This window comes from Bubalus bubalis, chromosome 3 (assembly GCF_019923935.1).
Source record: "Bubalus bubalis isolate 160015118507 breed Murrah chromosome 3, NDDB_SH_1, whole genome shotgun sequence".
Lineage (NCBI taxonomy): Eukaryota > Metazoa > Chordata > Mammalia > Artiodactyla > Bovidae > Bubalus > Bubalus bubalis.
The window spans coordinates 110,064,444-110,089,923 of NC_059159.1; the positions used below are offsets into that span (position 1 = coordinate 110,064,444).

A 25,480-nucleotide genomic window follows, 5' to 3' on the forward strand; every position below is an offset into this window, starting at 1 on the left:
CTAGAAACTCTCAGTATAAATCCTATATGTGCTCAACAAATATTTGATGAAACATGAATGAAGACTGAAATGATTGAATGCCCATGTCTCTGCCCTGTCAAGTAAGAATCTTATGCTTTATGTTTTTAAGAAAAACCACAGAGTCTGCGCCGCACCCCGAACCGCAGCCATGGCCACCTACAAGCTGGTGCTGATCCGGCACGGTGAGAGCACATGGAACCTGGAGAACCGTTTCAGCGGCTGGTACGACGCGGACCTGAGCCCAGCCGGGTACAAGGAGGCGAAGCGAGGCGGGCAGGCACTGAGAGATGCTGGCTATGAGTTTGACATCTGCTTCACCTCAGTGCAGAAGAGAGCAATCCGGACCCTCTGGACAGTGCTGGATGCCATTGACCAAATGTGGCTGCCAGTCGTGAGGACTTGGCGCCTTAATGAGCAACAGTATGGGGCTCTGACTGGCCTCAATAAGGCAGAAACTGCTGCCAAGCATGGTGAGGCCCAGGTAAAGATCTGGAGGTGCTCCTATGATGTCCCACCACCTCCCATGGAGCCCGACCATCCCTTCTACAGCAACATCAGTAAGGATCGCAGGTACGGAGACCTCACTGAAGACCAGCTGCCCTCCTGTGAGAGTCTGAAGGACACAATTGCCAGAGCTCTGCTCTTTTGGAATGAAGAAGTTGTCCCCCAGATCAAGGAGGGGAAACGGGTACTAATTGTAGCCCATGGCAACGGCCTTCGGGGCATCGTCAAGCATCTGGAGGGTCTCTCTGAAGAGGCTATCATGGAGCTGAACCTGCCGACTGGCATTCCCATGGTCTATGAGTTGGACAAGAACTTGAAGCCCATCAAGCCCATGCAGTTCCTGGGGGATGAGGAGACCGTGCATAAAGCCATGGAGGCTGTGGCTGTCCAGGGCAAGGCCAAGAAGTGAGGGCAAGCAGCAGATTACTTTCCCAAGGATTACCCTCCTCCCCTGCCCTGGCCCACCCTCTTCCTCTGCACCTCTCCCTGGCACATGTCCCACTGATGACATCTGTAGGCATCGTAAGTTGTAGCTGCAGGTGGGGACCAGCGGCTCCCAATTCCACATGAGCCATTTTATCTCTTGCACCCACTCCCTTCATACAGTCTAGTCAGAATGGCACGTCTGGGGCATGGTCCTCAGTCCAAGCCGAAGGAAGACTTATCCAGAAGTGTTGAGAGGTCATCACTGGGGGGTTTGATGGTGGTTTATTACTAAGGAGCTGCTTGAGTAGGGGACAGGGAGAAAACCATGCTGAGGTGTGACCAATGAGAAGTAAGAGCCTGTTCGTGTCCCCAGAGGCCAGCCGGGCACTGTTGTTAGGTGACTCGGGGCTCCAGTCATTCCAGTGGAAGATGAATGTAACCTGCATGGTGACTCAATCAAATATTCCTCCCTGACTCTAAAAGGCTGGATCAATCCTGAATGTTTTTGTGTTGCATTTACTTTAAAATATATATATATACATACAAAAAAAAAAAAAACCCTTCTGGGGTTTTTAGTGGCGGTTGAAATATTCCCACATGTGGTCATCAGCAAATAAGTCATTCCTTATACCATCATGGATAAGCTCCTTGACTTCTAAGGTGTAGGAGTTCATCCTGCTGTGTGTTTTAAAATCCCTCCCCTGCCTTACTGTTTTGTGGCAGCAGAATGCCTCTTGATCATGTCCAAGTGTGTCTCTCACTGTGCCTGACTTCTGAATCATGTTCAAATTGCTTGGCCCAGCACTTGGGCCCAGTACTCATTTGAGCATAACTGTAGTAAAAATATCTTTTTTCCAGATCAGTATAAAATAAAGGAGTAATGTGCAATAAAAAAAAAAAAAAGAAAAACCACAGATGTAAATTCTACCATCACCCAGTGATACCTGTTTTCTGACTATCTTGAAGAAATACTCCCTTCAGGTAATTTTTTCCTTTATTCTGGAAAACAATGATAGGTATTCCTTTCCTTTTTAAAATGTTCACAGCCATGATGTATGTATATGAATATTCAGGTTTTGCTGGAAAGCTCATGTTTCTGTGCTATACAGTTTTCAGCACAGATATAATCATAATAGTATTATGTCTTAAAGATTCATTTGTACATTATAAATTAGCAGCTGCATTATAAAAACACTCAATTACAGATGTAAATTTCTCCGAGTTTATCCAGGAGACATTTCTGTCATCCAAAAATAGTTCATTTATTCTCTTAAATTATCCCTGTGTATATGTGAAACAATATAAGCCTCATAACTAGTACATGGCACACAGCTGAACTTCCCCGGTGGTGCAGTGGCTAAGAATCCTCCTGCCAGTGCAGAGGTCACAGGTTCGAGCCCTCATTCAGGAAGATGCCACACATCGCAGAGCAATTAGGCCTGTGTGCCACAACTACTGGGTCTGTGCTCTACAGCCCCACGCACAGTGACCACCGTGCCCACATGGGGCAACTGCCGAAACCCGTGTGTCTGGAGCCTGTGCGCCACAGCAAGAGAAGCCACCACAATGAGAAGCCCACTCCCCACGAGGAAGAGTAGCCCCCGCTGGCTGCAACTAGAGAAAGCCGTAGAAAAGCAACGAGGACCCAGTGCAGCCAAAACTAAATAAATAAATTAAATAAAGGCACACAGTTGAGTCCTTGCTTTACTAAGGAGGTGGAATTTCCAAGTGTATAAAATCCCTGTATTTAACAAAAAGGATATGCCCTTTGACCAGAATGACCATTGTCATAATATTCTACAGAATAACCCAGTCTCATAGGGCTTTTTTTACTCATGAACATATGACTGAAATAGGAGAAGCCAAAAGGATTGTACATAATACACTAAAAATACACTCTGGAGATGACATGATAACCCGATATACTAGCCCTCTCTTTTCTTCCATTTAGCATCTGTCTTTGTACACTCATAAATACTAACTGGCACAAATGATGTGAAGAAACAGAAGAACCATCTCAACCACAGCCTGCTCTGAGAGCTGGCTGAAATTAGCAGTACCAGAAAGCAAGGTGCTTGAGTTCGACTACCACATACTCTGTTGCATATACATATAAACCAGGACACTTACAAACAAGAATGCAAAAAAACACAGATGCACTTTAGTGTTATTTACCTGTGAGCCTGCAGCTGCATTATTAATCAGATTATTGTTGGGATGAGCAATCCAGAAAGTTGAAACAGCCCTGAAAGACATTTTTTTTAAGGTGATTTAAATATTCGTCAGGAAAAATCGCATCTTCTAAAAACCTCCCACTAAACATATCCCCCAAAAGCCAACAGGCCTTGGCCATCACATGTGAGCTTTTCACTCCACCAATTACTCACATACAGTCAGTGGCAGGCACAGGGATATAATTTCCAAATACTTTTTCCCGCATGGTGATACACATGGAGTTATTCCGATCTGTGGGAAGGAGTGTGCCTGGTTTGGTGAGGAGTCCCAGATTGTGGAACAAAGTATTTCTCTGTTCAATACCATCTTCCAGAAAGAAACAATGACCCAGTGTGTCAAATCCGACGGTGTCTTTTATCTGCCAAAATACAAGTGTATAATGTCATTGGTAACAAGACTGGCTGTGGTTGACAAGTGCTATTCATGAGGCATGCTGAGTACAAAAGCAAAAAATTTTCATCTTAGCTGATGGGGCAAAGTCAAATGTCAGGGTTCACTGATCTCTTAAGAGAACAGAGAAAAACAGCAGAATTCTCAGGAAAGCAGGATAGGGTAAGACTTGTGGCCCAACAGCTTACTTGTATAAAATTGACAAGTCATGGGAATGAAGGAGAGGTGACTGTTTTCATAAAATATATCAACACATATGAGGTCACTTACCAGCAAGCCATTTGTCCCATGCACGGTGATGCACCTGGAGAAGCTGTGATGAATAGACAGGCCATCCACAAATGTTGCATGTCTGTACCCCCCTTTGTAATCCACATCTCCACACAGATGAAAATGAACAGGGTACCGCCCCAGGTGCTGCTGACCCATGTGTTTCAATTCCACGTGAGAAAGATGGACTGAAGTAAAATTTTTCTTTATCTATAAGATAACCAAAAATCAAACTAACACATAAGCAAAGTAGCTTAGGGCAAAATAGCTCAGAAGCAAAGTAACAAAATACATTGTTTTTTTAAAAAAATATTTATTTGGCTGTATCAGGTCTTAGTTGCAGCGTGCAGGATATTTGTTGGGTGCATGGGCTCTCTAGTTGCCCTGTGGTATGTGGGATCTTAGTTCCCTGACCAGGGATCGAACCTGAGTCCCCTGCATTCGAAGGCGGACTCTCAACCACTGGATCACCAAGGAAATTCCCCCAAAATATTGTTTTAATAGAAAATATCTGAAGGAGACCAGAAATGAAAGCATCTTTCTTTCACATCCTGTTTTCCTGGATCTCCAGCTCAGAATTTAGCAAATGCTTCTTTATATAAATGAATACTTTAAAGAGTAATAAAAAATAGCCTCTTATTAGGAATCAAGGAAAGGTAACCAGGAAGGCTACAAAAATGATTTTTGTATATATGTGTGGGTTTGTTCAAATACTTTGGTCATTTCCTATCTAGTCTTGTTCTTTCATTTCTATAATCTCCACTGAAGTTTGATAAATAATTATTTATAAATCCTCCCTCAATGATTTAGTTAGCATATAATGTTGTTTACTTCCGTTTTTTTTTTTTTAATGCCTCTATGATCCACACCTTAAGCAGTCTCAATATTTATAAACTCTGGATTTTCAATCATACTACTACAAAGAAAGCCATGACACTGACCAACATTTCAGAAATCAGCATAACAGAAACATAGCCAAAAATAATATCCTATTCAACACACAAAATTGATTTTAAGACACATGTAGCCAAAATGCAGCCCAGGAGTCAAATAGATTAGTAGTACACAGAGCAACATTTAGTATATAAGAAGTGCTCAGTACTTTTACAGAATAAAAAATCTGCATATAAAAAATATCTTTACAGAAACATATCTTGAATATGCACATCACTACTGCTTACCCTTTCATAATATATTTAAAAAAAAAACAAAAAAAAAAACCTGATCCTTTCAGAGATTGCATGCATGATACTGAGATTATTTGGGGTTTTTGTCTTTATAACTGATTCTTCCCAATATAAATTGATTTCCTTCTTCACAAGACAATTCTTAAATGATTTAACTAAGAGTCCAGATCAACTGCATGAAGATATAATGTTATCTTTTAATCATCTAAAATCTCCTTGTCATTGGAAAGAGAAATAAAATGTGATTTCAATAGCCATACAGATGCCATTCCAAAACTTGAAAGCTTTGTCAAACATGTACTTAGCAGTCACAGTTTCAAAGATTTCATTAAATCCTTTTGCCTACCATGACATGTCCTCCAAAGGTATCATAATCAAAGAACTGACACTGATTTTCAGCATAGCATGAGTCTTCCATTTCTCCTCGGATAACAATATTCTGGGTAAGAATTCCAACCTCAGCTCTCATGTCTACACCATCTATAATCTCACCCATGTGCAGGAACTGAGGCGTTTCTGATTGATGAGGGCAAGGCAAAAATAACATCAGAACAAAGAAAACATAAAACTTACATCAAAAAGACAGTAATCTTTATCTTGTAACTTCAAGACATTATTAAATTTATTGTTTGTTTCCATTCTTCAATACCTCAGAACAAAAGAATCCCAGGAAGCAGAGATTTTATGGATCTTCTACTCTAATCACCCACACTCAATGCCCTTAACCCTCACTCCCAACTATCAAACCCACACACAGAGAGCTTACTCCTCCCTAAAGTACTGGGTCAGCCAAAAAGTTCCATTTGGGTTTTTCCAGAAGATGTTACATAAAAAATCAAATGAACTTTTTGGCGAAGCCAATAGTTCAGTCTTCTCTTGAACAGCACCAATAATCTGGAAGCTAGCTAAGAATCCATGCTGTCTCTGCTTCCTGCCCATGTGCTCTTGTTCTACTCCCCTGAGGATACATGAATACCCCAGTGCATGCCCTACCTAGGAAAACTAATGATTTTGTAGATGTTGATAATAGGGTGGAAAGGTTTTTTTGCTTCTCCTTTAAAGCTAAAGTAACCTGCATTTGGACATTAACAGTCCAGAAATAACCACCTTTTCTTTCCACTTCTTATTTTAATATGATTATGCACTTTTAAATCCCCACCTTTACTAAAAACTTAGAAACACTTTACCAATGAGCTTTTATCTGATCTTAACTATACAAACTCAGGAAGGAAAAACACAAATAAACCAAATAATGGAGATTCATTATCATGTATACTTGTTAAAAACAATGGGAATTTCCAAACAAAATTAATGCCAGATGGTATGATGATTTTTTAGTTTTTAGTTTTCTGCTTATGGCCTGTATGGTCAAGAAGGAAAAGTACAACACTGACTGAAGCAGGAAAAAACTGCCAAATGAGTCAATTTCATTTTTTTTAAAGCAAAAAATTTCCTTTAACCTTGAAAGTTCTAAATTACCCACTGAGTGAGTACTTATTAAATAGTTACTCTAAAATCTTTTATTTTGTATCATAAATGTGTAATGCATAATTTTTATTACAGAAGCATGGAAAGCAATATAATGAATGAATGCATAATGAATCCCATAACTGAGGCAATGAAGGAAGAAGCTTTGCCTATCACCAGCCTCAAAATAAGTAACTGGTAAATGTCAGTCATCCTTTCTAAACAGAGTTTATAGTAAGGATCTCATTGTATATTGCTCTCTCTCAAAAAATACATTCGTCAAGATTATGATAGGAAATGTAGTTTTATGAAAGTATCTTTTCGGTTTCATTTTAAATATTTGTGAGATCTACTTCTGGCCAAGAAAGCAGACACTCAAAGACTATGAGTTTCATTTTTTTACATAAAAAAGAGACACTTCTATTTAAAAAATAAACCTAGTTTACTATTATCTAATAGAAATTTAATAAAACAGAAGTTTGAAAGCATCTTGAAAGAAAAAATTCAATCCATCTAGTTTGCATCTCTTCTTTTTTAAACATAGAAACTGGCATAAAAACACTGATTTGTCTATGATACATCATTAACAGCAACATTATTGCTCAATGACTACTTTTATCCAACATCCTCCGGGACTCTAGTGTTCAAAGCTCCCCACTGCTAAGACCTTCAATATTGATGACGATGATGATGACAATGACGACTCAAGGAAAAACAAAGAATCCCAAGAATCATATCTCAAGAAGAGTGTTTCCCAAGAAGCCTTCTGAGCAGTCTGATACCTTTGACTTTGACCTGGAAGCGGCTGCACTCAGGACAGGGGAGAAGAGTAAACTCCTCTGCTTGGTACATGGAATAGTCCGTGCTTGCGACCACAATCTGATCTCCGGGTTCCCAACTACTAACGTCATCCAGCAGGTGCAGTTTTACTCCATCTATGGCCTCTACCCAGAAACCTGAAAAAGAAATACCTAGACCAAAAAGCAAGAAACAAAGTGATTTTTTTTTCTAAAATCAACCCCTTCAACTGATTCACAAATCGAAAGATAAATGTAAGCCAGCAATGCTTCAGTCTGACCCATGCACAGGAAAAGATAGGACATGAACACACAGAATCTTAACATTAAAAATAAAAGCTGGCTTTAGGTGATTTCTCACTTCTAGACCTCTGCTCATCATTTAGTCTCTTTCTACAGTGTCCATCCACTCTTAATTTGTCAACCAAGATACTATTCATGTTATAAAGTTCAGGCAAACCTTTCTGGACTTCCCAAACATCCTCTTGGAAGTAACCATTCTCTCCAGTATTCTTATCCTGTTATTTCTCTCTGGTATGATTAGTATCATTCCAATGGGAAGACAGCTCACCTCCCTGGAAGCGACATCAGTGAAGCGAGCAAAGCACCATGTATTCACTGCTCTGTCTCACAGTGCAGATTCATCAAATGTCTCCTGAAGGGATGAGTGTCCCCACGACCATCTGCAAAGGGACCTAAAGCCCACGTGATAGTGTCCCAGGCCAACTCAGCATCTTTCCTGGGGTAACATCAGACTTGCAGTCCACGAACTACTAATCACTGATCTTTCCTGAGACCCCCTCCTGAAATTCAGAGTTGGTTCCCAACTAGGCAGATGGAAACTGAAAAGCTGACCCAACATCTCTCTAACTTGCACTCTTTAACATGCAACCAAGTGCAGAAGCTTCTGCACTGCATCTACATTGTTCCTAGCTTCTCAAAGTGTCCATGATACAACCTGTCATGGTCCCAAACCTGATTTAATGCAAATGAATATGGAATAGATGGAAGCTATGGAAAATATGGAAATGTGGGGAAACACCATATTTCAAAGATATCTGTTTACTATCTGTATTTCAGTATAGCCTTTCCAATTAATTGACAAACTACTGTGGGGCTACTTGAAGATACTGACCCTAAAAGTCGATGAGGGACTTCCCTGCTGGTCCAGTGGCTAAGACTCCAAGTTTGCAGTGCTTGGGGACCCAGATTCCATCCCTGGTCGGGACAATATATCCTGCATGCCATAATTAAAGTCCCGCACGCCACAACTAAGAGTTGGTGCAGCCAAATAAATAAATTTTTTTTTAATTAAAAAAAAAATAATAGTCAATAATAGGAATAAAAAAAAACTCATTTACTTAAGTTAGAGGAATCAAAATGCAGGATATTTAGGCAAGACACAAAGAATAATACAAATATCCTTACAGTCTTAGGGATACCTGATAATACCTAACCTGAGCAAGTTCTGAAATCTGCTCCATTAGACTGATCTACCATGCTTTCCTGTTTCTACAAAGCACCAAAACAAAACAGAAAAAAAAAGGAAGGAACCTAATAAATGTAAAGTGTCTTTTCTTTATGTTTCTTTCACATAAATACTAAAGCCCATAATGGAATTTTGTCTAAATAAAGATAATAACTATCAATGATAGCTAACAATTATTGGGATTTCACATACATAATAACCTTTCATCAAAACAGCTTTGAGATAGAGGAACTATTATATGCATTAGAGATAAAAGAAGCAAAGGCCAGGGAGTCTTACTAATAGCTGAAAAAAGAGCCCACAGTGAATGCTAATTTAATTCCAGAGTCCAATTTTCCTAACCTCTATATCATTCTTCCTTCCTAAGAACTAAAACAGGCAGGTTAAGAGTAAAGATAAGCCAAAATATCATGGTAGCAATGATAATCACTACCCAAAATTTCAGATTTAACCAAAAAGATTTATCTAAAAAAGGGAAACTAAGAAACATTAACTTTTTTTCATAAAAAAATTCAATGATGTTTTTTAAAAAAATTTCTAGATAATTAAGTTTTAACTTAAAAGATCATTAGAATTTGTTTCTGTTAAAAAAAAAAAAGCAAGGTTACATAGAGAAAAATCTGTATTATTCAACAATTCTTCACTTTTTTCTGGATGTAGAAGAAAATCCTTCCTGAGATATCTCCTACTGGCACTAATGAACTGGAAGTATGAAAGAAAATACGTTCATCATCCTAGCTTCCTGGAGGGACTTTCTACCTCTTCCAGAAAATAGGAAACACTGAGAACACAGAACACAAACAATATCCTACAATAGCTAGCTAGAATGTATACTTTCCCAGAAATGAGCAGTCATTGGTAATGTGAAAATGTAAGCAAAATTTCTCACAAAGGAAATGTTGACTCCAAGTTTGTCATCCTCCGCCTGGAATCTTACTGAAAGAAGTTCCACTAAACTCTTCATGCAAGTCCAAATTCCTGCTCAGAAATATTTCTCATCTACCTATGCTTTTTGCCAGAGGCAACCATGATGTGGTTGAAAGAACAATAGTCTTGGAGGCAGAAAACTTAGCCTTGATTCCAGTCTCCTCATCCATAAATAGATACCATCTCCTCACCTCAAACTCAGAAGGCTCCTTAAATGGAGCATGTGGAAGTCCCATTACATACCAGGAATTGTTTATCTGTTTGTTTTAAAGCAAAAGACTCTTTTTTTAATTACAAGGACACAAAATACAGTTATATCCCAAGTCATGTTTGCATTACTGTTAAAACAGCTAACCTTTATTGAGTGCTTACTGTATACTCTGTGCTAAAAACCTCATATTCTTCATGTTTGATATTCACAGCAGCCCTATGTGGTAGTTTTGATTATTATCCCCACTTTCAGATGAGGAAACTAAGGGTTAGGAAGTTAAAGTCATACGCCATCATCATACAGTAAGCAAAAGAGCTGGGACATGAACCTAGGCATTCTGTCTCCAGAAATCCATTTCAGTGAATACTTTGCTACAGTACTGCTAAAAACAGAGGTATGTGGCCAGCCTAAAATAAACCTTTCTGGGTAATTACAGATGTAATAAAGCACCTTTTAATTCCTCATTTCACATTAATTTTGGTATAATACTGGCTTGGAAAAGAAAGGTGGTGGGCAAGCACAGACAGGAGGCTGCCAATTCACCTGGAGCCAAAAAAATCTAGCAGCAAAATACAGAAATTCTTCAGTGAATTTCCTTTAAAAAAAAAGTCAGAGTATCATTGTTAGTCATGATAGTTCTTCTGAAAGGTGGATTCTAATTTTCAAAATATGCTCAAGAAAAGTAAAGACCTAAGATAACTTTATAATATATTATTTAAGGAAAGGAAAGCAGGTTAAAACAAAATGAACACTAGGGGAGGGAACATAGATTTTAAATTCTAATTAACTCTGAATGATAGGGTGAAACATTAATTTTAATTTTGTACTTTTCTCCGTTTTCCAGTTTGTCTATAAGATAAACGTAGTAGCTGAATTATCATGGAAACATTGCTAAGAAAATGAGTAATTTGTTTACACAGCGTGTGTTCAAAGGTAATATTTGTCCATACAGCTATATAACAATAAGATCCAAAGTACAAAACCAGTTCACTATCACAGAACATAATAAAAGACAGCTCACACCCAGATTGGTTCGACTGATACTAAATCTAGGAAACAAATCCATTAACCACACCTAATGACTCAAGAATGAAGAACAATGTCCAACTGAGGATGCCTAAACTAGATCATTTTCTAATCCAGAAAAAAAAGTTATGTTTCAGCCTAAAAGATCAACTATAGTTGGAAAACTATAGGTTTCTTCTTCAACCAGTTGAGAAATTGAAATAGACTGTCATTTGAATACAATGTCACTTTAAAAAACATCTGTCACAATACTTACCAACGTATTAACAAGAGAATAAACTGTGCTCGCCTACCTTCCTTCCATTCACTATAAGCTGTCACAGAGAACTTCTGACCATCCACAGTATAAAATTCTCTTTGGGCGAGAGCCTTCCCTCCACTACTATGATTCTCATAGTTTCTTACAGACTCATTGCAAGAAGTACTGCCACCATCAAGGACACCAACCAAAGCCCAAGCTTGCCTAGAAGGAAAAAGAGCAGGTGCAACTGATTATTTGTTATGGTTCTGACCCAAATCCCCAACACAGATGTTATGACAGGTGCTATTAATTCTATTTCATTTTTGTCAATCCCTCCAACTCTTTTTCCACATGTGGTTTCAAGTACAAACTGGACTGAAAAAACTGACATCACAGAAGGAAATGCACCTGGATTTTAAATCCCTGTTTGTCCAGTTCTGTAACAGGTGAAACACTGATTACTATGATTCCAATTAATCATTGACTTCCTCAATGCACACTCTTTTCATTCACATTATTTTTTTTTTTTTACTATTTTTTCTAATCTTCTGGCCACTCAACATGTGGGGTGTCAGTTTCCAACCAGATATGAAACCCGCATCCCTTGCATTCGAGGACAGATTCTTAACCACTGGATCACCAGTGTGTGTTAGTCACTCAGTTGTGTCCAACTCTCTGTGACCCCCAAGGACTGTAGCCCACCAGGCTCCTCTGTCCATGGAATGCTCCAGGCAAGAATACTGGAATGGATTGCAACTCCCTTCTCCAGGGGATCTTCCCAACTCAGGGACTCAACTCAGGTCTCCTGCATTGCAAGCAAATTCTTTACCATCTGAGCCACCAGGGAAGCCCCCATTTCTTTTTAAATGATTATTGTCTGGTCTCTTTTCCACTCTTATCTCTGCAATGTTCTCAAATCTAACTACATAATAGAATCATATGGGAGCTTTAGAAACATATCCAAGCTTAGACCCAGCCCACACCAATGCAACTAACATCTCTACAGGTGGGGCCTAGCATTAGTCTGTTTTAAACTTCCCCAGATGCTCTGACTGTGCAGCCACACTGGAAAACCACCAAGTTAGAGCAGGAGTTCTCAAACTTCATTGGTATCAGAATTAAATGTAAGGCTTGTTAAACCAGACTGCTGGACTCCACCTTCTGATTGTTTGATGTGGGGCCATAGAATTACTGACAAGTTCCCAGGTGATGCTGATGCTGCTGGTCTGGGAACCACACTGAGAACCTGAGTCACAGGTCAGAGGTTAGACCAGTAAGTGTCATCTTTGACTGCACACACTGCCAGTGGGGAGCCGGGAGGATGTCCTATGCTTCAGAGATCCTGATGTAAATGATGTACAGTGGGCCCTGGGCATGGGACTTTTTAAGATCCCAGGTGTGCAAACAAAGCTGAGACCACTGGGTTATTAGTTTAATATTATTAAAGCTATAGAATCACTATTCAACAGGTTTTTAATTTTATATGCTTTATAACTATTTGTTGAAAGCAATACACTTGAAAAACACCATTTTATTACTGTGATACTGTGATAAACATTCCAGGGACTTTGCTCAAGCTTATGATCAAAGTCAATTCAAAAAAAAGAAAGAAAGAACAAAGACAAAATGTCAGAAAATTAGCCTTAAGACTCCTGGTTTAAAACATGAAAAGAAAAATCTCAGCTTCCTATTGTAGGGGGAAAATATGCCAAATATAATCTATGCTAGACAGATGGCTGGATATTCACAGATGAAAGTTAACCAATGCATGCCTACATCCTTACAAATCCCACACCCGCCCCTGCATGGATTAGCTACTCTTTGGCTGACTGTGCTTTATAGCTCTATTTATATTCTTTGATACAGCAGAAAGAATCAAATGAAGAATGATTCAATTTATTATCTCCTATATGAGGGAAGGAGAGGAAGACTATCAGAGGCTTCCTTTATTTACCAGAACTGCCTCAGCAACTATTAAACAATGTTCTATTCTACTGACACTATCTCCAAAACACTCCTACTTCCCTCCTCCACTTGAGGAAAATTTCAACGTGCCAGAACATTATCTTCAAAGGGGCATGTTTATGTACCCTGGAGATAATGGCAATGCAAAGGAACATTGGCAAAGGATCACAATTCTAATTTCTCCGTCAAATCAGCCGCAATATTTTAAAAGGAATTTGAAAACAATAGGGAGAAGATTACCCCAAAAGTTAAACAAAACATTCAGAGCTAATGATCACACAAATCTAGAACAATAATGACATAAAGAAAGCAGACCATGCTTTCACTCCTAGGTCTGTCAATTACAGAAATACCTGCACGTGAGCATGAAGAGAAGCTCCAGTACTTTGGCCACCTGATGCAAAGAGTTAACTCATTAGAAAAGACTGTTGCTGGGCAAGACTGGGAGCAAGAAAAGAAGGGGCTGACAGAGAATGAGATGATTGGATGACATCACTGACTCAATGGACATGAGTTTGAGCAAACTCCGGGAGAGAGTGAAGGACAGGGACGCCTGCATACTGCAGTTCATGGGATGGCAGAGTGGGACATGACTTAGCGACTGAACAACAACAAATATTCCCTGTGTGAGTAAAAAGAATTTTAAAACCATTACAGACCCTTTTTATTCACTAATTTTTGTCTTAACTTTCTCTACAACTTCTACAGATAATATTCCATTCCAACACTGACCAAAGGAAAAAATAATAACTAGATAAATCAACCATCAAAGGAAAAAAAAAGAGAAACTAGATCATTTCAACATGCCAGTTTTGAAGTTCTCTAACTTTTCACTGCAGATATCCCCTGACTTTATTGTGAACAGTAAGCAGAAAACTTCTGTTTTCTTTGTAAATGTTGAGCCAGCTACTTCCCCAGAACTGCATTAAGAAATCATGATTAACCAGAATATGGCACAAGAACACAAGAATAAATTGTAGGAATGAATACTACTATTTGGATGAACTTCTTAGCCCTCCAACTTGTGCCAGGGTCTCACAGGACAGTGCCAATCAAACAAGATTCAAATTAAAGGATTCAAAAAACAAAAGAAAAAAAAGAGAAAGAAAGAAAAGAAAAAGAAACCTGTGCATGTTCTACCCCTCTTCAGGCTTTTAAGACAACTTTTACACCTTAGCTCAGAATGGGGCCCTAAGCCCTGCCATCCCTGGGATTCTCCAGGCAAGAACACTGGAGTGGGTTGCCATTTCCTCCTCCAATGCATGAAAGTGCAAAGTGAAAGTGAAGTTGCTCAGCCGTGTCCAACTCTTAGCGACCCCATGGACTGCAGCCCACCAGGCTCCTCCATCCATGGGATTTTCCAGGCAAGAGTACTGGAGTGGGGTGCCATTGCCTTCTCCCTTCCAACTCATAAGGTGCCTCAATTAGCCTGAATTTCATATGATCTTCAGAAGATACTATAAGAAGGAAGTCAATTTCCTTAAACTGATTGTTTTTCAGAACCACACTCCTGTTCTTAATTTTTCACAAGTTCAATGCTAAGATTCACAAAGTGTTTCGTAAACCAAAGCTTAGAAAGGAGCTTTGTAACCAGTATTCTGTCCTCCAATTCAAAGCAAGAGGCAACCAGACTTCCAAATTGTAGTGGCCATTCTGACACCTGACTTTCTCCATCACACTCTCCTCTCACACAGACACAGATTCTAATATGCAGGGGGAAGGAAAGTAAAAAAAAGATATGTATGGGGCTTCTCTGGTAGTCCAGTGGTTGGGAGTCCACCTGCCAACAAGGGGAACATGGGTTTGATCCCTGGTCCAGGAGGATCCCACCAGCCAAGGGGCAACTGGGCCCTCAAGCCGCAACTACTGAGCCTGAGGGCCCTAGAGTCCATGCTCCGCAACAAGAGAAGCCACCACAATGAGAAACCCAAGCACCACAGCTAGAGAGCAGCTTAGGCTCGCCACAACTAGAGAAAGCCCTTGCAGCAAGGAAGACCCAGCACAGTCAAAAATAAATAAATAAAAAATTGTAAAATATATCTTCATGCTAAAAAAAAAAAGATATGCATGCCCACCTGTAGCCCAGCCCTTGGATCAGCTTACTTCCCAGCCGGTCCTGGATCATTTGTATGGTTCCTTGTAAGAGGCTTTTAACAGCTGAATCTCCAACAGCTATGGCAACAATCCGTCCTGGATCCTGGTCTCTCAGGAATTTCTGAAGTCGCCTACTTTCATTTTGGGATTCATGGGTATCAAATCTCTCAATTTCCAAAATTTTGGCTGTGTCTTGATCAATGACCCTCACATTGAGGCCCCTGGAAAAGTCCTTTTTAAAGGCATAGGAGCCAAAGGTCAAGCCTGAAGAATTCAGAGTTCTCACCAACAATGTCCATGATGCCTTCTGTGTCCCATGTAATTCCAGTGTCCCGCCGGCTTCCACACCAATAAATTTTTTGCCAAATGTTGGCATACTTTCACCTTCATCTGACTTGCCATACAAGGCAATTGTCGCTTTGGATTTATAGCGGCATTTTTCTGCTCCAATATGAAGCGCCCCACCATCCTTGATCAGGATGTAACGAGTCCTCAAAGTAATATTTCTGGATCCGTCTTTATCATCCCCAAATACAAGCAGTCCTGCAGGGAATAACACTAAGTAAGCCAGTTTCTGAAATATCTTTCTAAGATACAGAAAAATAGCTTTCATCTTAAGAGGGGAAAAAAGCACTTCCGCAGTTGGGAAAAAGAATTTACTAAAAGTCTGCTTAGAAAATTGAATCTGTTTTAAAAACAAAGAAGTGGAGAATTCATATCTCAACACCTAAACATGCCCATATGTAAGAATTTCAATCCATTCACTTTAAAGGTAAATCATTTCTAGAAAAATATCTAAGACTCTACAAATCTGAATCTCATTTTTACCTATATTAACCTACATTAATTCTCTCATCACTCTCCATAGTTGTAACAAAGATTTAGCTATGAGAGATGACCTTCTGGAGCTCTTTCTTTCTGTATAAATCAACGGTCTTGATTTGAGTGATTTCTAAGGCCCTTCTCGCTGTTGAATTCTACGGTTCTAACTTAGGAATCTTTCCTGTCTCCAGTTAGAGTGACACCACATTCTAAATGCCAACAATAGTTTTCTACATAAAGAACATCAAATGTTGCTGTTCCCATAGACAGGGACCGTTACTTACCTCCATCCTGAATAACTATCGAATTCACTGTGGCATCTGAGGTCAGACGAAACATATCTCCTTCCTTGATAACAACTTGTTTTGCAGAATCTTGTCCTGGATCCCAGTTCCTGAGACGGGGGTTTTGATCTGGGCAATTCTCTATAAAACAAAGCAACATCAATACCCCATTAAACCAGCAAGACACAAAAATACCTTTATATTTGTGTACAAATTCAAGTACTGCTGTTGTTTATTGCAACTTACAAGTAATGGGCTGACATATTTTAATTTCTTTCCATAACGATGGAATTCCTACCCCATCCCACCAAGCAGAGCTATGTCAAATCCTTTACTTCCTCAAAACATAAAAAAGGTTTCACCACAAAAGCAAGTTGCTGCCATCTAGTTTGGGTCAGAGTCCAGTACAAACAGAGTTTCCCTGAACTATCTACTCTGGAAACAAATCAACAGTAAGAGGCAAAACTCTGAATTGTGTTTAGAAAATAAAATAAGTTCACAACATACTGATAGATTAAAAATTAAAAAAAAAAACAAACAAACAGGAAAATTGCTAAGCAATATGTATATTAGGTCTTCCCAGATTCCTTCCTATGCATGGTGAATCATAAAGCAGGTGATAATGGGACTTCCTTCATCACAAAGGCAGCTGCTGATAAATAGCGGTATCTTCAGACATGTACATTTCCCCAACAAAACTGCAAGAGGCAAATGGTCAAAAACATGACTTCTCATTTTCAGAGATGAGGAAAATACAGATTAGAGAAGCCAAACCCAAGACTACTCAGCAAGTTGAGTGATATGAAAGTTCCCCTTTAAGAAATGAGGTTTACTTTCCTTGCAGTGTTCCTTTGCTACAATTTGCCTCTTGAATAGATGATGATGAAAATACAAAAAGTATTTTGCATTGCCAAAGCTATTTAATGCATGAGACCTTTCATTTCTGCTATAATTTGGAAGAGGGAGGAAAAAAATATCACACCAATTTTTTAAAATTTATTTTTAATGTTAGGATAATTACAATATTGAGTTGATTTCTCCCATACATCAACATGGATCAGCCACAGATATACATATGTCCAACAAATTCCCACTGACTATTTTACATATGTTAGTGTATATATTCGGAGAAGGCACTGGCACCCCACTCCAGTACTCTTGCCTGGAAAATCCCATGGACGGAGGAGCCTGGTGGGCTGCAGTCCATGGGGTCGCTAAGAGTCGGACACGACTGAGCGACTTCACTTTCACTTTTCACTTTCATGCATCGGAGAAGGAAATGGCAACCCACTCCAGTGTTCTTGCCTGGAGAATCTCAGGGACGGGAGCCTCGTGGGCTGCTGTCTATGGGGTCACACAGAGTCAGACACAACTGAAGCAACTTAGCAGCAGCAGCAGCAGCAGTGTATATGTTTTCATGCTACTCTCTCCATTATCACATCAATTTTGACCAATTAATGACCAAGTATAATTATAGAGGACCAATTTGTCCACTCTGGACTAGATAGTGTAAAATTCATAAAGTTTATAATACATAAAGTTTAGAATGAGCTCACAGCCCTTAGAGTATATAATCTTGTTTTGTATGAAATAATACTGAAAAATATGGTAGTTTCTTTAGATGCAAAAAAGCTCAGAGAAAGGAGAGGTGGTGCTAGAGTAACTGAGAGAGCTTCAATGGAGCAGACCTAGACCCCCAAAGAGTGGACAGAATTTAAATAAGAGGGGCATGAAGGGGAGATATGAATACTAGAGATGCAAATATCCCTTGTGGTCCAAGTCCATTTGGTTGCTCATTTAGAATAGCCAGATGTCACCTACATTTAAACTAAGCAAAGATTAGAAAGGACAGGATACACTTGTATGAAGGTGGAAGGTATATACTACAGGATAATGCGAGAAAAAGTAGAGATACTGCATACATCACAAAGATATAGTTTTTTATAGGAAGTAAATTGTGATTCCTCATTTTGAACTTGCACACCACTAATGCAAACATCTATTTCTAAGCATTCCTGTTGGTTTATGCTTTCTCTTTGAGGTGATAGTAACCACTACCATTAAAATTAGTCCTACTAGGTAAGACCTTGGCAATTACTTCATGGAATTAATTTCTGTCCTAGCAGCTTCATAATCATTGATATTTAATTCTGATAAATCAATGATCATCACTAATATACTAAGAATAGTCAAACTTTTCAAAGAAACAAGAAATGTCTTGAATTCATTCTGACTTAATATTGAGGATTTCTTGAGCTTTTCTTGTACCTCCCTCTCTACCCATAAAACATTTAACTGGAATTCTCCATCATATCACAAGCAAATGTAGGTCCCAAGAAACAAGCAATGGACCCAGTTAGAGAAGAAAATTCAGAAGGAATCTAATCTCAAAAGATCTAAAGCCTACTATAATAATTATATAATTTCCCTTAATTGTTTATAAATATTTATAATATTTATATTATATTCACTAAAAATTTTTTATCACCCAAAATTCCAATCTGTTTTTTTCCAGTAAAGTACATTTAATGAGAAAACATGTAGTCTGCAGAAAGCATCAAAAAATAGCTTAGCCAGCCCCATCTTCTTGGCTGCCCATTTATTGAATAGTGGGATCCATTATTAAAGTTATGTAACAGCAGTAACCACAGTAGGGCTGATTCTGAAATATTTCAGCACCAGATCTTTCCACTGATATTCTGCCCTTATACTGCCAAAATGTGAAACTAAAAAATGTTGAGTCAAGGAACCACATCACCAATTCACTGTCTTAGCTGGAATATGAAAATGTCAATTAAAGCCACAGATTTTAGCTCTGATTTTCCATAATCTAGCATCCATTTACTGCAGATTGCTTGGAAAGAATGAATCAACAGCAGTGAACATAGTTATTTCTCTGGAGAAAAGAGGAAAGAAAGTCAATGGTATGTGCAATGAAAAGCAATGTTGCAAGTTCTTTATGTGGTCCACTGGCTTGGCCAACAAAGATGTTGAGAGACACCTCAACATCACTCGGTCATACTGAATGAAGTAGAAGTCAGAAAGAGAAAAACAAATATTTTATATTAACACAAAACATAGAATCTAGAAAAAAAGGCATAGAGGGACTTATTTGCAAAGCAGAAATAGAGACATACCAAGGTAGCAAGGTAGGGTGGGATGGACTGGGAGACTGGGATTGACATACATACATTACAATGTATAAAACAGATAACTAATGAGAACCAACTGTATAGCAAAAGGAACTCTACTTAATGCTCTATGGTGACCTAAATGGGAAGGAAATCCAAGGAAGAGGGAATACATGTATACATATGGCTGATTCACTTTGCTGTACAGCAGAAACTAATAACTAACACATTATAAAGCAATTACACTCAAAAAAAAAAACAAAAACACATATACATTAAAAAAATAAAAAGTCAAATGAACATCTCTCTTACTTCAGGTCTACTTTTTTACAAGTATTGACATTATCTCCCCCTAAACCTTAAAGTCTTTAAGACCCTTAAATCACCCATGAAAACTAAATAGACTAATGTTTCTAAAGTCTTATAACCAGTAAGTGAAAGTGTACTAGTGACTCAGTAATGTTCAACTCTTTGCAACCCCATGGACTGTATCCCGCCAAGATCCTCTGTCCATGGAATTCTCCAGGCAAGAATACTGGAGTGGGTAGCCATTCACTTCTCCAGAGGATCTTCTCAACCCAGGGATCAAACCCAGGTCTCATGCATAGCAAGCAGATTCTTTACCATCTGATTCATTCCAGGGAAGCCTATAACTAGTAAAGGAAAGTAAAGGAAAGTGAAGTCGCTCAGTCGTGTCCAACTCTTTGTGACCCCAGGGACTACAGCTACCAAGCTCCTCTGTCCATGGGATTTTCCAGGCAATAGTACTGGAGTGGATTGCCATTTTTCTCAAATGTTAACATCCATTTAAGAAGGCACTAATTCACCTAGAGCCAGACATCCTGGAGTGTGAAGTCAAGTGGGCCTTAGAAAGCATCGCTATGAACATAGCTAGTGGAGGTGATGGAATTCCAGTTGAGCTATTTCAAATCCTGAAAGATGATGCTGTGAAAGTGCTGTACTCAATATGCCAGCAAATTTGGAAAACTCAGCAGAGGCCACAGGACTGGAAAAGGTCAGTTTTCATTCTAATCCCAAAGAAAGACAATGCCAAAGAATGCTCAAACTACCACACAATTGCACTCATCTCACATGCTAGTAAAGTAATGCGCAAAATTCTCCAAGCCGGGCTTCAGCAATACGTGAACCGTGAACTTCCAGATGTTCAAGCTGGTTTTAGAAAAGGCAGAGGAAACAGATCAAATTGCCAACATCCACTGGATCATGCAAAAAGCAAGAGAGTTCCAGAAAAATATCTATTTCTGCTTTATTGACTATGCCAAAGCCTTTGACTGTGTGGATCACAAGAAACTGTGGAAAATACTGAAAGAGATGGGAATACAAGACCATCTGACCTGCCTCTTGAGAAACCTATATGCAGGTCAGGAAGCAACAGTTAGAACTGGACATGGAACAACAGACTGGTTCCAAAGAGGAAAAGGAGAATGTCAAGGCTGTATATTGTCACCCTGCTTATTTAACTTCTATGCAGAGTACATCATGAGAAACGCTGGGCTGGAAGAAGCACAAGCTGGAATCAAGATTGCCAGGAGAAATATCAATAACCTCACATATGCAGATGACACCACCCTTATGGCAGAAAGTAAAGAGGAATTAAAAAGCCTCTTGATGAAGGTGAAAGAGGAGAGTGAAAAAGTTGGCTTAAAGCTCAACATTCAGAAAACTAAGATCATGGCATCTGGTCCCATCACTTCATGGGAAATAGATGGGGAAACAGTGGAAACAGCGTCAGACTTTATTTTTCTGGGCTCCAAAATCACTGGAGATGGTGACTGCAGCCATGAAATTAAAAGACACTTACTCCTTGGAAGGAAAGTTATGACCAACCTAGATAGCATATTGAAAAGCAGAGACATTACTTTTCCAACAAAGGTCCATCTAGTTAAAGCTATGGTTTTTCCAGTGGTCATGTATGGATGTGAGGGTTGGACTGTGAAGAAAGCTGAGCACCAAAGAATTGATGCTTTTGAACTGTGGTGTTGAAGAAGACTCTTGAGAGTCCCTTGGACTGCAAGGAGATCCAACCAGTTCATTTTAAAGGAGATCAGTCCTAGGTGTTCATCGGAAGGACTGATGCTAAAGCTGAAACTCCAGTACTTTGGCCACCTCATGCGAAGAGTTGACTCATTGGAAAAGACTCTGATGCTGGGAGGGATTGGGGGCAGGAGGAGAAGGGGACGACAGAGGATGAAATGGCTGGATGGCATCACTGACTCGATGGACGTGAGTTTGAGTAAACTCCGGGAGTTGGTGATGGACAGGGAGGCCTGGTGTGCTGCGACTCATGGGATCACAAAGAGTCAGACACGACTGAGCGACTGAACTGAACAGAATTCAACAAAAGTCTGTTGTAGACGATAAAAAAATGCAGACCAATATGGTGCTAATCCTGGTGGCCTAGTCTGCTTTCTCCACAGCTTTGAGCCCTTTGATTTTTAGAGATGGATGGGATGTATTATAAGGCCAGTCTTTATTGCTACTGGGGTTTCCCAGGTGGCTCAGAGGCAAATAATTTGCCTGCCAATGAAGGAGATGCTGGAGATGTAGGTTCGATCCCTGGATTGGGAAGATCCCTGAAGGAGGAAATGTCATCCCACTCCAGTATTCTTGCCTGGGAAATCTCATGGACAGAGAAGCCTGGCGGGCTACAGTCCATAGTGTTGTGAAGAGTCAGGCACGACTAAGCACACACACATTTTACCAATACTATATTGAGACTGACTGACAATATCATTCAAAGTACTGCTATGTTACCAACTCAAAAAGCAAAAAGCATATTAGAAATTAAAATCTTCCTAAATGAAGTTTAACTATGAAGCCAAGTGTATCAGAACTTATACCTACTAATGGATATTTTCCTTTAAGGATACACGTTATTCCTCAAAAAATACTGGGAGCTTCTCTTTTGGAACTGTCCCCTCAACTGGTTTCAAATGGCAGAACACAAATCCTATCGCTTTCACTTTTTTCCCCAATTAAATGTACTTTATCACTGCATTTAGTAATTCTTAAGACTTCCCTGGTGGCTCAGACGGTAAAGCGTCTGTCTACAATGTGGGAGACCTGGCTTCGATCCCTGGGTTGGGAAGTTCCCTGGAGAAGGAAATGGCAACCCACTCCAGTACTCTTGCTTAGAAAATCCCATGGACAGAGGAGCCTGGTGTCCATGGGATCGCAAAGAGTCGGACACGACTGAGCAACTTCACTTTCACTTTTAGTAATTCTTATTACTAAAAACTTGTGGCAATCTGAAAATTTACTACAAAAGATGAAATTGTGCCGCCACAAGATTTCAGGAAAGACTCTTAATATTACTGTTTTGAAAAGAAATGTTCCAAGAAGGTCTTGAGCCCTGGGATAAAGTGGCAAAATGGAAAGGAAGAGCAATCTTTTATCATTTTCAATGGATTCCTTTAACAATTGCTCTCATTCATAAGAAGTTATAGCTCCTATTACCTAATTATATATAAGTTAGCTAGAGCCAAGTTAAGATAACAAAAGATTTTTCAGAGTTTATTCTATTTCCTTCCCTTCCTTCTTCTCCTATATGCACTCACCATCTGGAGCATATTTTGAGGATATTCCTAAAATGACTGCAAGTGCAACAAAAAATGAAAAACTAGTAATAGCAAAGCAAATGAAAGTATTTTTGTGCCTCTTCTGCTTTCGGCGCTCTCTCTGGACTTGCTGTTCCTCAGATGAAAAAGCAAAGCTGGCCTGGGCTTCCTGACGGATGGAGGTAAATTTGGCTGAAGCTTGGCTCTTTGGAGGAGGAGGGGGACGCAGTGGGACAACCTTCCCTGGAACATAGCCAGATGAACGATGGCTGTTTCCATTCTGAGGTTGCAGGAAAGCAGGGGAGTGTCCCCTGGAATTAGTGGCATGCATGATACACTGTCACTGTGAAAAGAAACAGAAAAAAAAAATTTAGGCTCAGAAATGTGAGAACTGTAATGCCTTTTAGTGTGGTAAAATATATATAACATGAAACTTAGCATTTTAACCATTTATAAATGTATAATCCAGCGGCATTAAGCACATTCACAATGTTGTACAACCATCACAATCATCCATTTCCAGGGCATTTTCATCATCCCAAACAGAAACTCTGTACCCATGAAGCAAAAACATTTCCCTCCTTCTCCCCAGTCACCACTGTAATGACTTTTTTGAAAATATCAAGTCAGCTGACATCCTGATATATTAAACTATGTCAACAATCACCTTCAGTGATCTACTTCTAATGCCACTGCTTCTCCACCCTACACACTATAATCACCTGATAATGTTAATGCCCAATGCCATACCCCAAATATTGTCAGGAGGCAAGCAACCATAGCTTTTAAATGACACAGATTTTCTAATGGGCATCTCGGTTGAAAACCACTGTTCTAGGGCAGCTTTTCTCAACTGTGCATAACATTCACAAGAGAAGCTTGTTAAAGAGGTATATTCCTAGGCTCTCCACCCCACTGATTCTGGCTCAGTGGGTGGAAAGTGGGCCCTGGAGTTTATATTTTTAACATGTACCTTGGTGACACTGAATCAGGTGTTCACCCTTGAGTATAATTACTGTAAAGCTCTTCAAATTGAAGTTAAAGTCTATCTGTCAAATGAGGACCACAAGGTGGTCCTAACAAGTTCCAACAGGCAAGCAGACATGTTTCAGTTCAGTTCAGTTCAGTTACTCAGTGGTGTCTAACTCTTTGCAACACCATGGACTGCAGCACACTAGGCCTCCCTGTCCATCACCAACTCCTGGATGGAGCTTGCTCAAACTCATGTCCATTGAGTCAGTGATGCCATACAACCATCTCATCCTCTGTCATCCCGTTCTCCTCCTGCCTTCAATCTTTCCCAACATCAGGGTCTTTTCAAATGAGTCAGTTCTTTCATCAGGTGGCCATAGTAATGGAGTTTCAGCTTCAGCATCAGTCCTTTTAATAAATATTCAGGACTGATTTCCTTTAGGAAGGACTGGTTGGATCTCCTTGCAGTCCAAGGGACTCTCAAGAGTCTTCTCCAAAACCACAGTTGAAGAGCATCAATTCTTCTCTGCTCAGCTTTCTTTATGGTCCAGCTCTCACACCCATACATGACTACTGGGAAAAACCAAAGCTTTGACCAGACGGACATCTGTTGGCAAAGTAATGTCTCTGCTTTTTAATACACTATCTAGGTTGGTCATAACTTTTCTTCCAAAGAGGAAGCATCTTTTAATGTCATGGCTATAGTCATCATCTGCAGTGATTTTGGAGCCCCCCAAAATAAAGTCTATCACTGTTTCCATTGTTTCCCTATCTATTTGCCATGAAGTGATGGGACTGGATGCCATGATCGTCCTTAATGTTGAGTTTTAAGTCAGCATGTTCACTTTCTTCTTTTACCTTTATTGAGAGGCTCTTTAGTTCCTCTTCACTTTCTGCCATAAGGGTGGTGTCATCTTGAGGTTATTGATATTTCTCTCTGCAATCTTGATTCCAGCTTGTGCTTCATCTAGCCTGGCATTTTGCATAATGTATTCTGCATAGAAGTTAAATAAGCAGGGTGATAATATACAGCCTTGACATATTCCTTTCCCAATTTGGAACCAGTCATTGTTCCATGTTCCATTCTAACTATTGCTTCTTGACCTGCATACACATTTCTCAGGAGGCAGGTAATGTGGTCTGGTATTCCCATCTCTTTCAGAATTTTCCATAGTTTGTTGTGATCCACACAGTCAAAGGCTTTGGCATAGTCAATAAAGCAGAAATAGATGTTTTTCTGGAATTCTCTTGCTTTTTCTATGATCCAGTGGATGTTGGCAATTTGATCTCTGGTTCCCCTGCCTTTTCTAAATCCAGCTTGGACATTTGGAAGTTCACGATTCATGTACTGTTGAAGCCTGGCTTGGAGAATTTTGAGCATTATTTTACTAGTGTGTGAGATGAGTGCAACTGTGCGGTAGTTTGAGCATTCTTTGGCATTGT

At 39.5% G+C, this 25,480-nt stretch overlaps 2 protein-coding genes across 2 annotated transcripts in view; one reads left to right on the top strand and one right to left on the bottom strand.

The window, feature by feature from the left end:
• Nucleotides 1-25,480, bottom strand: part of CEMIP2 (cell migration inducing hyaluronidase 2) — an 81,393-nt gene that overhangs the window by 40,322 nt on the left and 15,591 nt on the right. Inside the window, exons 2-10 of the mRNA XM_044939950.2 lie at nucleotides 23,066-23,408; nucleotides 16,357-16,497; nucleotides 15,232-15,793; nucleotides 11,244-11,413; nucleotides 7,283-7,471; nucleotides 5,380-5,549; nucleotides 3,847-4,056; nucleotides 3,339-3,544; nucleotides 3,127-3,196 (exon numbers count right to left, since the gene is read on the bottom strand). Coding sequence (XP_044795885.2) covers nucleotides 3,127-3,196; nucleotides 3,339-3,544; nucleotides 3,847-4,056; nucleotides 5,380-5,549; nucleotides 7,283-7,471; nucleotides 11,244-11,413; nucleotides 15,232-15,793; nucleotides 16,357-16,497; nucleotides 23,066-23,396 — 2,049 coding nt within the window. The 5' untranslated portion in view covers nucleotides 23,397-23,408. The remainder of the gene's footprint in view (nucleotides 1-3,126; nucleotides 3,197-3,338; nucleotides 3,545-3,846; nucleotides 4,057-5,379; nucleotides 5,550-7,282; nucleotides 7,472-11,243; nucleotides 11,414-15,231; nucleotides 15,794-16,356; nucleotides 16,498-23,065; nucleotides 23,409-25,480) is intronic.
• On the top strand, nucleotides 156-1,478 carry LOC102402980 (phosphoglycerate mutase 1-like). The gene has a single exon (XM_044939951.2). The coding sequence runs from the start codon at nucleotides 170-172 to the stop codon at nucleotides 932-934; it is 765 nt and encodes a 254-aa protein (XP_044795886.2). The 5' UTR covers nucleotides 156-169; the 3' UTR covers nucleotides 935-1,478.

Coding starts and splice junctions, on each gene's coding strand:
- LOC102402980 (XM_044939951.2), top strand. CDS start 170: ATGGCCACCTACAAGCTGGTGCTGATCCGGCACGGTGAGAGCACATGG.